The sequence below is a fragment of the Ambystoma mexicanum genome, chromosome 5q (assembly GCF_040938575.1).
Source record: "Ambystoma mexicanum isolate Mex_15411 chromosome 5q, UKY_AmexF1_1, whole genome shotgun sequence".
Lineage (NCBI taxonomy): Eukaryota > Metazoa > Chordata > Amphibia > Caudata > Ambystomatidae > Ambystoma > Ambystoma mexicanum.
Window position 1 is genome coordinate 884,934,148 of NC_090933.1, and position 12,503 is coordinate 884,946,650.

At 45.4% G+C, this 12,503-nt stretch overlaps 1 protein-coding gene across 2 annotated transcripts in view; it reads left to right on the forward strand.

Moving 5' to 3' along the window:
- TP53INP1 (tumor protein p53 inducible nuclear protein 1) overlaps positions 1–12,503 on the forward strand; it is a 107,793-nt gene that overhangs the window by 10,387 nt on the left and 84,903 nt on the right. For both annotated transcript variants that reach the window (XM_069621377.1, XM_069621378.1), the window contains exon 2: positions 10,327–10,595. In XM_069621377.1, the coding sequence (XP_069477478.1) occupies positions 10,484–10,595 (112 nt within the window). In that variant the 5' untranslated portion in view covers positions 10,327–10,483. The remainder of the gene's footprint in view (positions 1–10,326; positions 10,596–12,503) is intronic.

Genomic DNA, 12,503 nt, shown 5'->3' on the forward strand with positions numbered 1-12,503 from the left:
CCTCCCACCTTTCATGCTACTAAACTTTTAATTTCCTCCCTCCCTTCTATTGTCCTTCTCTCTTCTTAGGTCTCCCTGCTTCCCATCTTGCCCCCCTCAAATCCCTGTACCACTCCGCCATCCGCACCCTTAGTCTTTTCTCCCCTCACAACTCCATTTCCAACTCCCTTTCTCACTTAGGTTGGCTTCCTTTCCACTCCCAACTTAAATTTCACTTCCTTTGTCTTTAAATCACTTCACGGCCTTGCTTCTCCTTACCTCTCCTCTCTTCTCTCATTCTACACCCCCTCTTGCTCTCTTCGTTCTGCTGATCTCTTCTTACACTCGGTCCCCCCACTCCCTTGTGCATCCTCTCGTTTCCGCTCTTTTCAGCTCCTTGCCCCCTTACACTGGAACTCCCTACCCTTTTCTATTCGCTCCTCCTTCCGCTCCTCATTAAAATCACTCTTTCATTCCCCTCCCTGACATCCTTCCCCCTCACCCTTCTCTCCCCCCCTCTAGTACCCTTCTTTTTGTTCTCTTTATCTTTCCCCTTCTCTTCTAAATTCTCCTTTCTCCTACTATTCACTTTACTCACTACTTTCTCTCCCTCTTCCCTCCTTCCCCACCCCCTTACTCTCCTTTCCCCTTTTCTTATGCAAATTGTTCTACATGGCGGTTTTCTGGTTTGATTTATGTTTACTGTTATTGCTTCTACTGTTCCATGTTTAATGCGTTCTTGTTTTTAACTGTAAAGCGCCTTGGATTAAGGCGCTATATAAAACAATAAATACAAAATACAAATAATTAGCCTCTATGATGGGCTCAGCATCCTGCAATAACGTGTAGAGGCTAGAGATAAGGTGTTTATCACCCGGCTTCGTGATCAGGAATCTTTCAAACGACATAAGGGGCCTAGTGGCCGCTTCTTTATTAGCTAAGGCCAACACCCAGTGACAGAGTTGGAAATAATGTATTCTGTCCCACTCCTTCAATCCTAATTCGTTTTGACATTGGGTAAAATATTTGACTTCTGCTCCTTGGAACATATCCTTAAATTTAGTGCATCCTGCTGCCCTCCACCGGGAAAAGGATCCCTTCTCCTGCCCAGGGGGGAATGCAGGATTATGGAATAGCGGAGTAAAGGGGGACGGGAAAGTGGTTATGTGTAGATGTGTGGCGGCTTTGTCCCATGGGACTTCCACTAGCTTTATCTCGTTTTTATGCATGTTCGGTGGTCTGTGTAATCTGGGCAGCCAGAGTACATTGTTCAGTGGGCCCACCACTACTGCCCTATACATACAAACCCACCGTTTCCCAAACCGAGCCTTCCACCAGTCCTTGATCACCCGTAGTTGCAATGCCAATTAGTACTTCTGCAGGTTTGGGAGGCCTAATCCACCTTTGTTTATCTGAAGCTGCCTGATCGCATTAAGCACTTCCTCAGCAGTAATGTCCCCCTCGAGTGCTTCACACTCCATAGGGTTGTTTTTCGGTAATGGTAGTGCTTGTATATGTGCTTTTTGGATGGATTGGTCAGGGGGATCCGATTTATACAAGGCCGAATAAAAAGAATTGTGTGGTAATGTCAGGGGTGGTAGTTACCTTTTGTCCCTTGAGGGTCTATTGTTCCCTGAATTGTCTGCGAGGCTGTTCTTTGCTTAGACTGTCTGGCCAGTAATCTGTCAGCATTGTTGGCATTGAGGTAGTATTTCTGTTGCAGGAGGAGCTCTAGCTTCCCTCTAGTGCATCAGTAAGCCTTGCAGAGCTTGGTGCATGTGTGCTTGGCCATTCTTAACATAACATTCTGTATTTCTTGTTCTAGTTCGGTTCCTAAAGCTCATTTGTTTCTGCCGCAAAGCCCTTGGGGCAATCAATTCGCCTCTGAGCATTGCCTTGATGTGGTGCGATATTTGGGGGTAGGAGTTGATTTCAAAAGTAGGTCTTAATCTTTTGCTCTCTCGTCTCGCATGATAGAGTCCACAAGCAATTCCTGAGGGTACCTCCAGCACCAGAGCCTATTCAGGGTTTCTTTGTGGTCTAATGTCATTGTGATGGGGGCCTGGTCTGACAGTGCAATTGTGTTTCCCTCAATCTGTTTTATCTTACCTATGAGTGTAACTGAAGTCCAGATGTAGTCTATTCTGGAGAATTAATTATGCACACGTGAGTAAAACATATATAGCCAACTTCCGTTCCCCGAAGAGTTCTCATGTTTATTTAATGGCCCCCAATTAGTCTCTAAGGAATTCGGGGATTTTCTGTGTAAGTATGGAGTGGAACAAGTCACCACCCCACTATAACATCCCCAGAACAATGGGTTTGTGGAGAGATTTAACAGGACCCTCATGGAGTTGATCAGAATCGCTGTCGCAACTGGGGGTGACTGGATTAGAACGGTGATGGAAAGAACTTTCCAATACAGGTTGGCACCGCACAGTGTCATAGGTGTGTCGCCATTTGAGGTCTTGCGTGGGGGGAGACCTCATTTGTATTTATGTCCAGGGTGGATGGATAAATCGAGGTGAGTTAGCGTGGACCTGGAAAATTTGAAAGAGAAGATATCTTTGTCTGGTGTCCAAGGCTAAATCGCGCTATGACCAGAATTGTTGCAGGGAATTCACTGTGAAAGAGGGGGAGTGGATACAGTTGAAACTGCCCACCAGGGTGCGAAAAGGTTCGGCTGTTTGGATGTTAAGGACGGGAGGTGTTAGAGTGGATGCTTGTATGCATGTCTGGCTTACTGTGTATTATTATGAGGTTGTCAATTACTATGATGTTTATTACTATGCTGTTCATTGTTGCCAGCTTTGTTATTATGGTTACTGTTGTCATGTATTTACATTATACAGTTCAGATGTGGAATGTATAATTTAGAACTGCAGAGATTCAACTGTTGGTAGTTGGTGGCTGCTTTCCTGGCCGGGGGTCGTATGCCTTTCTCTTAATAAACTAAACCTGTTTTGTTAGCCTGTCTCCTGTCTGGTTTGTGCCCATTTAACAGCTTCCGACTCTCATTTAGCACGGAGACAGCACTGGTGGACCTCCATTCTCACCTGCTGACATTTCTGGAGAAAGGGAAGGCCGGGATGCTAATTCTTTTAGATTTGTCAGCGGCATTCGATCTCATGGACCATGAGCATCTACTCCAGTGCCTACGACATCAGGGTGCCTGCTCAACAGCCGCTGTGAACTTGATCCAGTCTTTCCTGTCCAAACGCGAATCCAAGATCCACTGGGGCACAGCCTTCTCCTCTACCTCCATTATAGAGTGTGGTGTTGCTCAGGTGGCGTCCCCGCTTCTCTTCAACCTGTACATTAGATCTCTATGTACTCTCCCTGGTGTGTTTTTTACCAACTACGCCAATGACACGCAGCTGATCATCGAGCTGTCCGGGGACCACGCCATTGACTCAGGAATCCTAGATAACATATACAATGGCATTGAGAGATGGATGTCCACTAACTGGCTCTGTCTCAATGGAAACAAAACTGAGCTTATGGTTTTTGGTTCTCAACGGGCCCTTTCCAAACTTGACCCATCATACGATCAACTTTGTGATTCAAGGCAACATCATTAAGACACACTCAAATGTTAAAACCCTCAGGGTTTTCCTGGAGGCATCGCTAAACTCTGACTCACAGGTGCAATAGCTCTGGAGGAAGTGCAGTTACCACCTCAGACTTCTGAGATCCATTCAGCCCTTACTTAATTAACTGAATGCGGTTACCTTAGCACAAGCTACAATACTGTCCAAGCTGGACTATTGTAACGCACTACTAGGCAGAGCCTCAAAATCCAACATTCGGGCCATTTCAGGTCATCCAAAATGATGCGGTCCGTTTCTAACTTCAGGAGAAACCTACATTGGCTCCCGGTGCAGGAACGAATACATTTTAAAATTGGTATGCTAATACACCATTCACTCTTTGGCAAAGCCCCTGAATACATCAAAGCCCAGATCCCCCTCTACCAACCCAGGAGGACATTGCGTTCCTCCAGCTGCATACAGCCGCAAGCAGAGAGGTACTCAAGATCTAGAGGTCTGGGCAGATCTTTTCCAGCCATCGCTTCCTCCTTTTAGAATACACTTCCAGTGAACATCCGAGCTATAGATAATCTACGGGTATTCAAGAAAGCGCTGAAAACACATCTTTTTGGACAATTTCCCCCTCTCGGTTCTCTCCCCAAAGCTACACTGTGGTTTCACTTAATCTAAATCTATTGTCCCGTCCTACCTGTTCGTCTTGGCATATTTTTGTGGCGGCCCGATGCCTGCAGGCTGTCGGCACAGTATAAGCAAATAAATCAAATAAATAAATAAGACCTGGGAGAGAACAGGGACAAGAGATGTCCCGGAACTCTCACATATTCCACTGATTGGTTTTGGCCGGTGTAGGTAGAGATGGATTGGTTTTACCGGTCTCTCTACAGTAACCTATGAATTGGGTTTCAAGGGCTGTTTTGGGTTTCAAAGACTTAGACATAGCTTTCCCAGTCCCATATTTGAGAGTTTTGGGAGTAGTAGTTTGCCTGCTAGGAACTCTGAGGTAGAAAATCTCCAAAGGGGGCGGGGGGTGGAGATTCCTGTAAAAGAGTAGAGCAGGTGGGCAACTCCTGCCCCAAAATAACTTCTTCGGGTATCCCGGGAATTATGGCTGATGATATTTCACAGGATTCACCCCGGATTTCAATTTGTACAGGTATTTTGGGGTATACTTCATTGTCTCCATGTATACATGCCACTCTAACTAGGGCCGCGTTGTCTAGGTCTTTTGTTGTAACTAAATCGGCCCCTATAGTGGTTTGCTTACTACCTGAATCGATCAAGGCTCGTACTTGACTCCCATTCACCCAAGCCTTTTCATATGTGAAATCATTAGGAGTTTGACATAAATAGATGCTAATGGTCTCTAGCTCTCCCTCAGGGTCTTCCCATTCTTTGCTCTCTAAACCGCCTATTTCCACAGGGTTGTCCTTTATATTCTTTGAACAATGGCTAGCTAAATATCTTGTTTCTTTACAGGAAAAGGTGACCTGGGGAGGTTGTCTGCTTCTTTTTAATTCCTCCATTCTGCTTTCATCCTTGGCTTTCGCATCAGTTTTTCTGATTTCTACTTTCTCTCATGGCATCCCTTCCTTGATCCTATCCGACCCCCCCCTCCCACTTGTTTATCTATTCCCTGAGGTTGAGGTCAACAGACAGGCTTATGATCCTCCCGTTCTTCCCATTGATGGGCCAAGTGTAAGTGTTTAGCTGCAACCGAGTGGTTTTGTGCAGTCTCAATGGCCATAACGAGGGTAGGTCGAATTAAGTGAAGAATGGATTTTTGCAAAAAACGGGGTTAAGGAATTAGTACATTGTTCCAGGGTAATCATCTCCATCAGTTCTTCCAAGGATTTGCCATTAAACCATAGGGCCACTGTGTTTTTGACACGTTCACCCAGTTCTAAAGGATTTCTCCCGGGTTCAACCTAATGGCTCATCATTTCTGCCGATAAGAATTGCAAGTCTGCCCCACTCTTTTTAACAACCCTTCCTTGATGGATAGAAAGGTGGCTCCCTGTGCAAGGTTAAGTTTGTAGTTCGCCTTTCAACAAAGGATCCAAATAGCATCTTTTAAGGTTCTCTTCCCATCCCAGTTGTTCAGACAGGCATTCGAAGTTTAGAAAAAAATCCTACATTTTATTCTTCAAGATATGGTTGAAGTATGCCCTGTTGTTGTAAGGGCCTCGTTTGCAATTCAATTAATCTAGTTCAACTTTCTTGGAGTCTAGTTTCGGCTTGTATCTGATAGGCCGCCAATTGGGCACTGATATTGGCTAGGGCGGCCATTTCTTCCAGGGGTGTAAGGGTTTCTTCTGTGGTTTCTGAATCAGAAAAGAAACAACTGTCGACTCCCTCGGATAATGTTTCAAAATCCTGAGTCTTCTGATTCGCAGTCTGTCGAAGGAGTGGACTTCGGTAAATTAATCTCTAACTAACCCTGATTGTCCCGCGACAGATTAATCTAGTTCAGGGGAACTATTTAGAATCCTGAAAGAGGTTGAGGGCAAGAGTATTGTTAACGCCAGCATTGAGTGAGACTGCCTGGTGCCAAACAATCCAGGGGAAATTTTCTAATAAAATTCGTAGTCAACAGGAAGTTATTCATAAACAGCGAATTGGCTCTGTCTACTGTTACCATGGATCACTAGAATGGTGATGGATCACTAGAATGGTGAATGTATCTGTCACTTCAAGGCAGGTATAGTAAATGCAGTATAAACAAGACGCACAACACGTAGCCTCTTTCACCAAGGAAAAACTTTATTAAGAGACGTATCTCTTTTTAAACACATCTGTCACACCCACGTGTCTATACACACGTGGGTCTGTTCTAAAAGGTAAGGGCTTCCTAACACCAGCCTGTGACAGTATCCTTCAGCGAGGGTGTGGTACCCACTTGCCTTATGGAGGTCTGGGTTAGTCCCCTTCTGAAGAAGAGTTCCCTTGATCCTTCTCTATCTAAAAACTACCGTCCAATAACTAACGTCCCGTTCCTGCTCAAGATCCTGGATAAAGTAGTTTATCTTCAGCTCCAGGATTTCCTGGAGAAGAATAGCATCTTAGGCACTCACCTATCTGGATTCAGAGCACGGGACAGGAACAGTCCTATTGGATCTAAAAACCTCCCCGACGGAATAGTAGAAGGAAGACATCCAGCATTATTGATGCTACTTGATCTTTCTGCTGCCTTTGACTTGGTCGACCATGTCATTCTTGTCGACAGTTTGAAGGATTTAGCGGGCTGTTCCAATCTGGCCTCTGACTGGATTGCCTCTTTTCTTGGCCCCTGGATCTCTAGAGTAGCATTTGAACAAGCTCAGTCTCTCCCGGATACCATCAACAATGGTATCCCGCAGGGATCCTGTATATTACCTTCCCTCTTCAATGTATATGTTAGACCATTACTGAACTTACTTGACCGCCTGGGCGTCCGGTACACCAATTACGCAGATGACACCCAGGTGGTCATTGAGCTATCGGGAAACTATGTACTCTGTAACCATTAATCGAGTGTATGCAGCAATCCAGTCCTGAATGGCCTCTAACTCTTTGGCGCTTAATTACAAGACACAGCTTCTTATAGTGGCCACTGGCCAAGGGCTCAAGAAATTGGACATGGCTTACAAAAGCTTTGACATCGCAGATAACCAAATTATGGTTATGGACTGTGTGAAAACTCTGCATCCATTTGTACGCTGAACTGATTATGAAGTCCCACATGTCACACACTCGCTCATCTTGTTACATAGTCAGACTGCTCAATCAAATTAGGCTGTTTATCTCAGTCACTTATGGGTCTATCTTGGCTACGACCCTAGTGAACTTGAGACTTGACTACTGTAACAGTCTTCTGATTGGGACAACACAAAGGAAACTTCAGTCATTGCAGATCACCCAGAATTGCGCTGTGAGAACAGTGTTTGGTCTTCATAAACAGGTGCATATCTCACTCTCGTAGGACATTGCACTGGTTGCCTGCCATGCAAAGGATTACACACAAACATCTAGCCTTATCCTACAAGTGTTGGACCTCTGTTGCCCCTGTAGATCTCAGAGAGTGACTGGTTGTTGATCACCCCTCCAGACATCTTTTGTGACAATCACAGATGTAAACAGCCACTGTTTAGACTAGCTACATTTGGAGGTGCCAGCTTTTCTGTGCTGGCTCCTAGAGAATGGAATGCCCTCCAACTGGCAATGAGAATGTCCAACTCACCTGTCCTTATTTAAGGGGGCAGTTAAAACCTATCTATTTAACTGTAAGCCAGGTTAAACCTGTTTAGAACCTTTGGTCGCCCCTCCGGGTTCTTATCCTTATTCGTTCGTCTGTCTGTCTGTGTTGTTTGTTTTCGGTGAGCCCTGTGGCCCATGGGCACGTGGCACGTAAGAAAAGTTCGGAAGGAGGGGGTTTCAGAGCACTGGGTCTGATAAAAGCAAAGAGAGGTTGAACTTTTAGGATTATTCGGTGCCATGGCTGGATGTTCTAATGGTAGAGAGGATGGGTGTCTAGCAACACTTGAGTTTTAACCTTAAGTGCCAAGGACATGCTATCTTGTCCTTGACATTACCTCCGTGTTGCCAAGGACGAGATGGCTCGTCCTTTTTGGCACTTCGTTTTGTGTGATCCCTGCAATGCACAAAACTGAAATCTAACCCTCGGGCTATGTGAGGAGGAGGAGGAGGAGGTTGGATTTCTTTGTTTCACATCGTTGTGCGTAATGCACGCCGACATGAAACTGAAAATGAAATGAGTCTCCACCTTTCTCCCCATCGGTCTGCACCACTCTCCCCTTTCCAACAACACCTTTTTTGAAGCATTTCTGGGCGCGGATCAGGCTTTCTATTTAAGCAGCCCCACCCCCCGGTCCCCAAGCAATGGGCCACATGTATTGGCCCCCCTGGGGATAGATGGGTGATCATCTGCCTCTAGGTAAAAGGAAATACAATAATAAAAAAATCAAATAAGATTTGGGTGGGGGCCCACTAGACCACCAGGGTTTTTCTATATTGAAAGGGGGGGTGGCCCTCATGTAGCCCTCCCTGTGGGCAGATGTCCGCCCCCAGGGAGGGCTACATGAGATGCCCTCCCATCCATTTGTGGTGGGGGCCACCAGAAATCTTGGTGCAGGCCCCCCCCCCAAGCATGGGGCTGCACATATTGCCTCTGATGTTCTTCTCCCTATGCCTCTTGGTCTCTCTCCCTTTCCTTCTGCTACTCTCCTCCCTTCTAGTCTACCCAGAGTCTTTCCCTCTCTCCACGACACTTCATCAACTATTCCACTGCTATTCCTCTGCACCAGCTATCTCCACCCTCCGATCTTACTCCCTACTACTCTCGCCGATCTCCACACCACTACTAGGGAGGAGGAGAGGGACGTAACAAGCAACTATCATACTAGGACAGAAAGGTGCTGGGGGGATGGGAGGAGAGGACACGAGGGAAGGGGGGAGACAGACAGACAGGCTGCTATCAAAGGTCACAGGACAAAAGAGTAAGTGCTAGTGGACATAAAAGGGGGTTTGGGAGAGGAGGGGGCAGGTGGCTGTGAAAGGAAGGCGGCTACAAATTACTATGCCTGACGGCAATTGAGGTAGTGCCTGGCTTTAACAAGAGGGGTAGGTGTAGGAGAGGGTAGGTGACTGCACAGGACAGGCAACTACAATTACTATGCCTGAAGCCAATTGAGGTAGTACCTGGCTATAACAAGAGGAGGGGAGGGGCAGGGGAGGTGAGGGTAGGTGACTGTGCAAGACAGGCGGCTACAATTCCTAAGCCTGACAGCAATTGGGGTAGTACCAGAATTTAACAGGAGGGGAAATAGAAGGGGAGGAGGGTAGGGGTAGGTAGGGAAGAGGTGGGGAGGAGGGGAATGGCAAAAGCAACCACATACGAGGTCAAGGCCCGACAAGTCGTGCTAGGGGAGAGAAAAGTACCACTTTCTCCCACCAACCAATACTTCCCCAGGCACACTCCTTCAGCAACTCTGTCATGGTAAAAGGCCGCGGTGAGGGTAAACACGAGTCTGCTCTGAGAACATTGGCGGCTGCCCTGGCGGGTAGTCGACCGGACTACATTTTTTTTTTAGGAGCCTTCGACGTTGCACGACTCCGACAGGGCTGTGCATGGCCCCTGCAGCTGCTGTATTGACCTTTTTCTAGCCTCACAAGCTGCTTGCTCCCACTAATTCTGTTCTCCTGCTGTACTGGACCCTACCTGCCTAGAACTGCCACCCTATCCCTGTTTGCCGTATTGAAACCTGCCTGTTGGAACTTGCTATATCCTAGTTTTCTGTCTGTACTTTGGTGCATTGCATTGCATTGGATTGGATTACCTTGACCATCGCTGGTACATCTGGAATCCTTGGAACTGTATTTGCCATGCGCTTAATTTCAACCCTCGTACCGTTCGGTAGAACGTTTTGATTTTTGTTCCCACCTGACGTGGCTCACAGTGCACGTCCCTACTCTCCTCTATCCATCGGACCTTCTGGACATTCTTCAGGTACTGATACTTGCTATATACTATACAGGGCAGTGAGCATATTCCTGTATATATTCTGGTTTTCTGTTTATAACCCTTTCCGAGCTCAGGCGGCTCTTAGGTATTTGTGTTTTTTTTTAGTCATGAGTGTTGCACGCACATAGAGCTTTGTTAAGTACCTTTTAAATTAAACCAAATCGGCTAAGCAAACCACTTTCATTGGCGCAGACACTTACAAGCAGCTATTTGTTATTATATCATTAAATAGGAAATGCAAAGATTCCTCAATTTCTTTTATTTTTTTCCTTCTTTCAGGAGTTTCTGATACGTTTACACATTCCAGACCTGAGCTGGGAGAGCCTCTATGCACTTTAATTTTGTGTCTATGCCACTTGGTCCGTAACTGGGCTTTCAAGCTCCCTGGATTTGGAGGGCCAGAGTTGCAGCCAACGTTTCCCTTCCTGCCTTTGCAATGTTCCAGAGACTTAATAACATGTTTATGGGAGAAGTGCAAAATCCGTCAAGTCAAGAGCCAGAATTCATCGAAAAAGAAGATGAGGAATGGATTCTTGTTGATGTCATAGGTAAGCCTATGGTATTGTAATTGGGGGGAGGTGGGGCGGTGGGAGCAGAATATGTGGTATTTTTGCTGTAACATAACATAATATATCAGAATTTTGGAATGGCCTAATTCATTCAATGTAGTTATCGCATTGTTCAGTTTTTCCAAAAGAAGTTACAACAAACCAGAATGCTTAATCATTTTTTTCCAGGTTTTTCTGGAATTTGGGACGAGATGAACATGCTGCATTCCTTATTTGTCAGTTTATTGAGGGTCCAATAAAACGTCCTAGTAATAACACCGGTTTCTTTCCATACTAATAATAGGAATTCTAGCCTAGAAGGCAAAGGGGGATGGGCAGATGGCTGCAAATAATTATATGTGACAGCGTTCAAAGAAACAGCTGTGCTACGAAATCCAAACAATCGCTGACTCCTTAAGTGAACACTTTTGGGTTGCTTCTTTCCTTTGTGGAAACCTGCTTTGTTTTTCTTTAAATCTATAACACACATTTGATGAATTACAGCAGTCCAATCCTAAACCCACAACAAGCTAGCATGCCTTGTGAAGTGGTGTTTGAATGTATCCTAATTTCGTTCTGTTCATTTGAGTTTATTATTATATGGGTATTTATTGAGTGTGGAAGCAACAGAGCGCTTACAATCGTAGGTGGAAGAACACAGCAAGGGAAGCAATTTGGCAGCAAGGGATCTGCAAGCAACCAGGGGAGGAAAAAGTGGTGAGAAGATCAACCAGTCACCGGTAGGATGGGGAGTAGGAGGGTGTGTGGACCCAGGTGTTGGGGGGGGGGGGGGAGCCATTCCTTGAAGAGGAAGTTTGTGAGCTCCTTCCTGAACTATAAAAGAACTGAGATTTACCTTTAAAAGGTTTATAAGGTGGAGTGTCCTGTGTACTCTGGTACAACCTAAAATAATTAGGAATCCATGATGAGATGTAGACATTTGTGTCAGACAGTATGGCCTATTCATTTTTTAAAGGCAGACATTTCCTTTTGTAGGCCATTGTGAAACATTTACCCGGTTTGAATGTGCCGGTACATAACAATGCCCGTGTAGGAGGAGAACCTAAAAGGGCTTGGGACAAATCTTAATGGGAAGGCACGGATGGGGCAAATCTTTGAATTGGCAACAGTCTTGCCCAAGAGAGGCTAGAATTTCCTAAACTGAAAAACACATTGCCAAGTCAACTCCATAATGATATATGCTTTTCATACATTCCCAATAGTGGGCAGAGTTTGCCCTGCTGGAATTCGTATTTGCGAAGTGCAGGCTGACTCCATGCTAGAGGCAAGTGCTTGAGCAATCAACCAGGGGCCACACTCTGGTTTACGTGGATGTGGTTTACAGTTAACTTTCAGCTCAAGAATACAAAAGGGATAATTCGCCATTTCGTTAAAATGTTCCCACTTCTTTTTTTTTTCGGGTCACCTAAAATTTTAAAAAGCAGTTGAAATGTGCTGTCGTCTAGGCAGAGCACACTGCCACGACCTCCTGTGAACTGCAACGGTTGGTTTCTGAATTTTGTAGATACAAACTTTACATCTTTAAGCATCTAAAAGAAAAAAAGAATGAACTTCCCCTTTTGAAGTATTGACCTAAAATTGTCAGCAAAGTTCACATTCAGCATAAAATTTAGCTGATAGAACTCAAACATTTTCATAGAATATATTTGCAGGAAAAATGTAATAAGATGAGTATGTTTCCTGATGCTTTGTGTCTTGCAAGAGGTGGCAGAGCAGTGGTCTACATTGTAGGCTGGGGATCACATTAAAGGCTAAACTGATTTTGCTGGGGTGGGGGCGATTTGAGGGAGTGTCAAAGAGAGATAACAATAAATCTACTGCCAATATACCTCTTTAAGTGGGACATCACAACTAATGGGAGGAAACGGTAATCAGCCCTACATGACA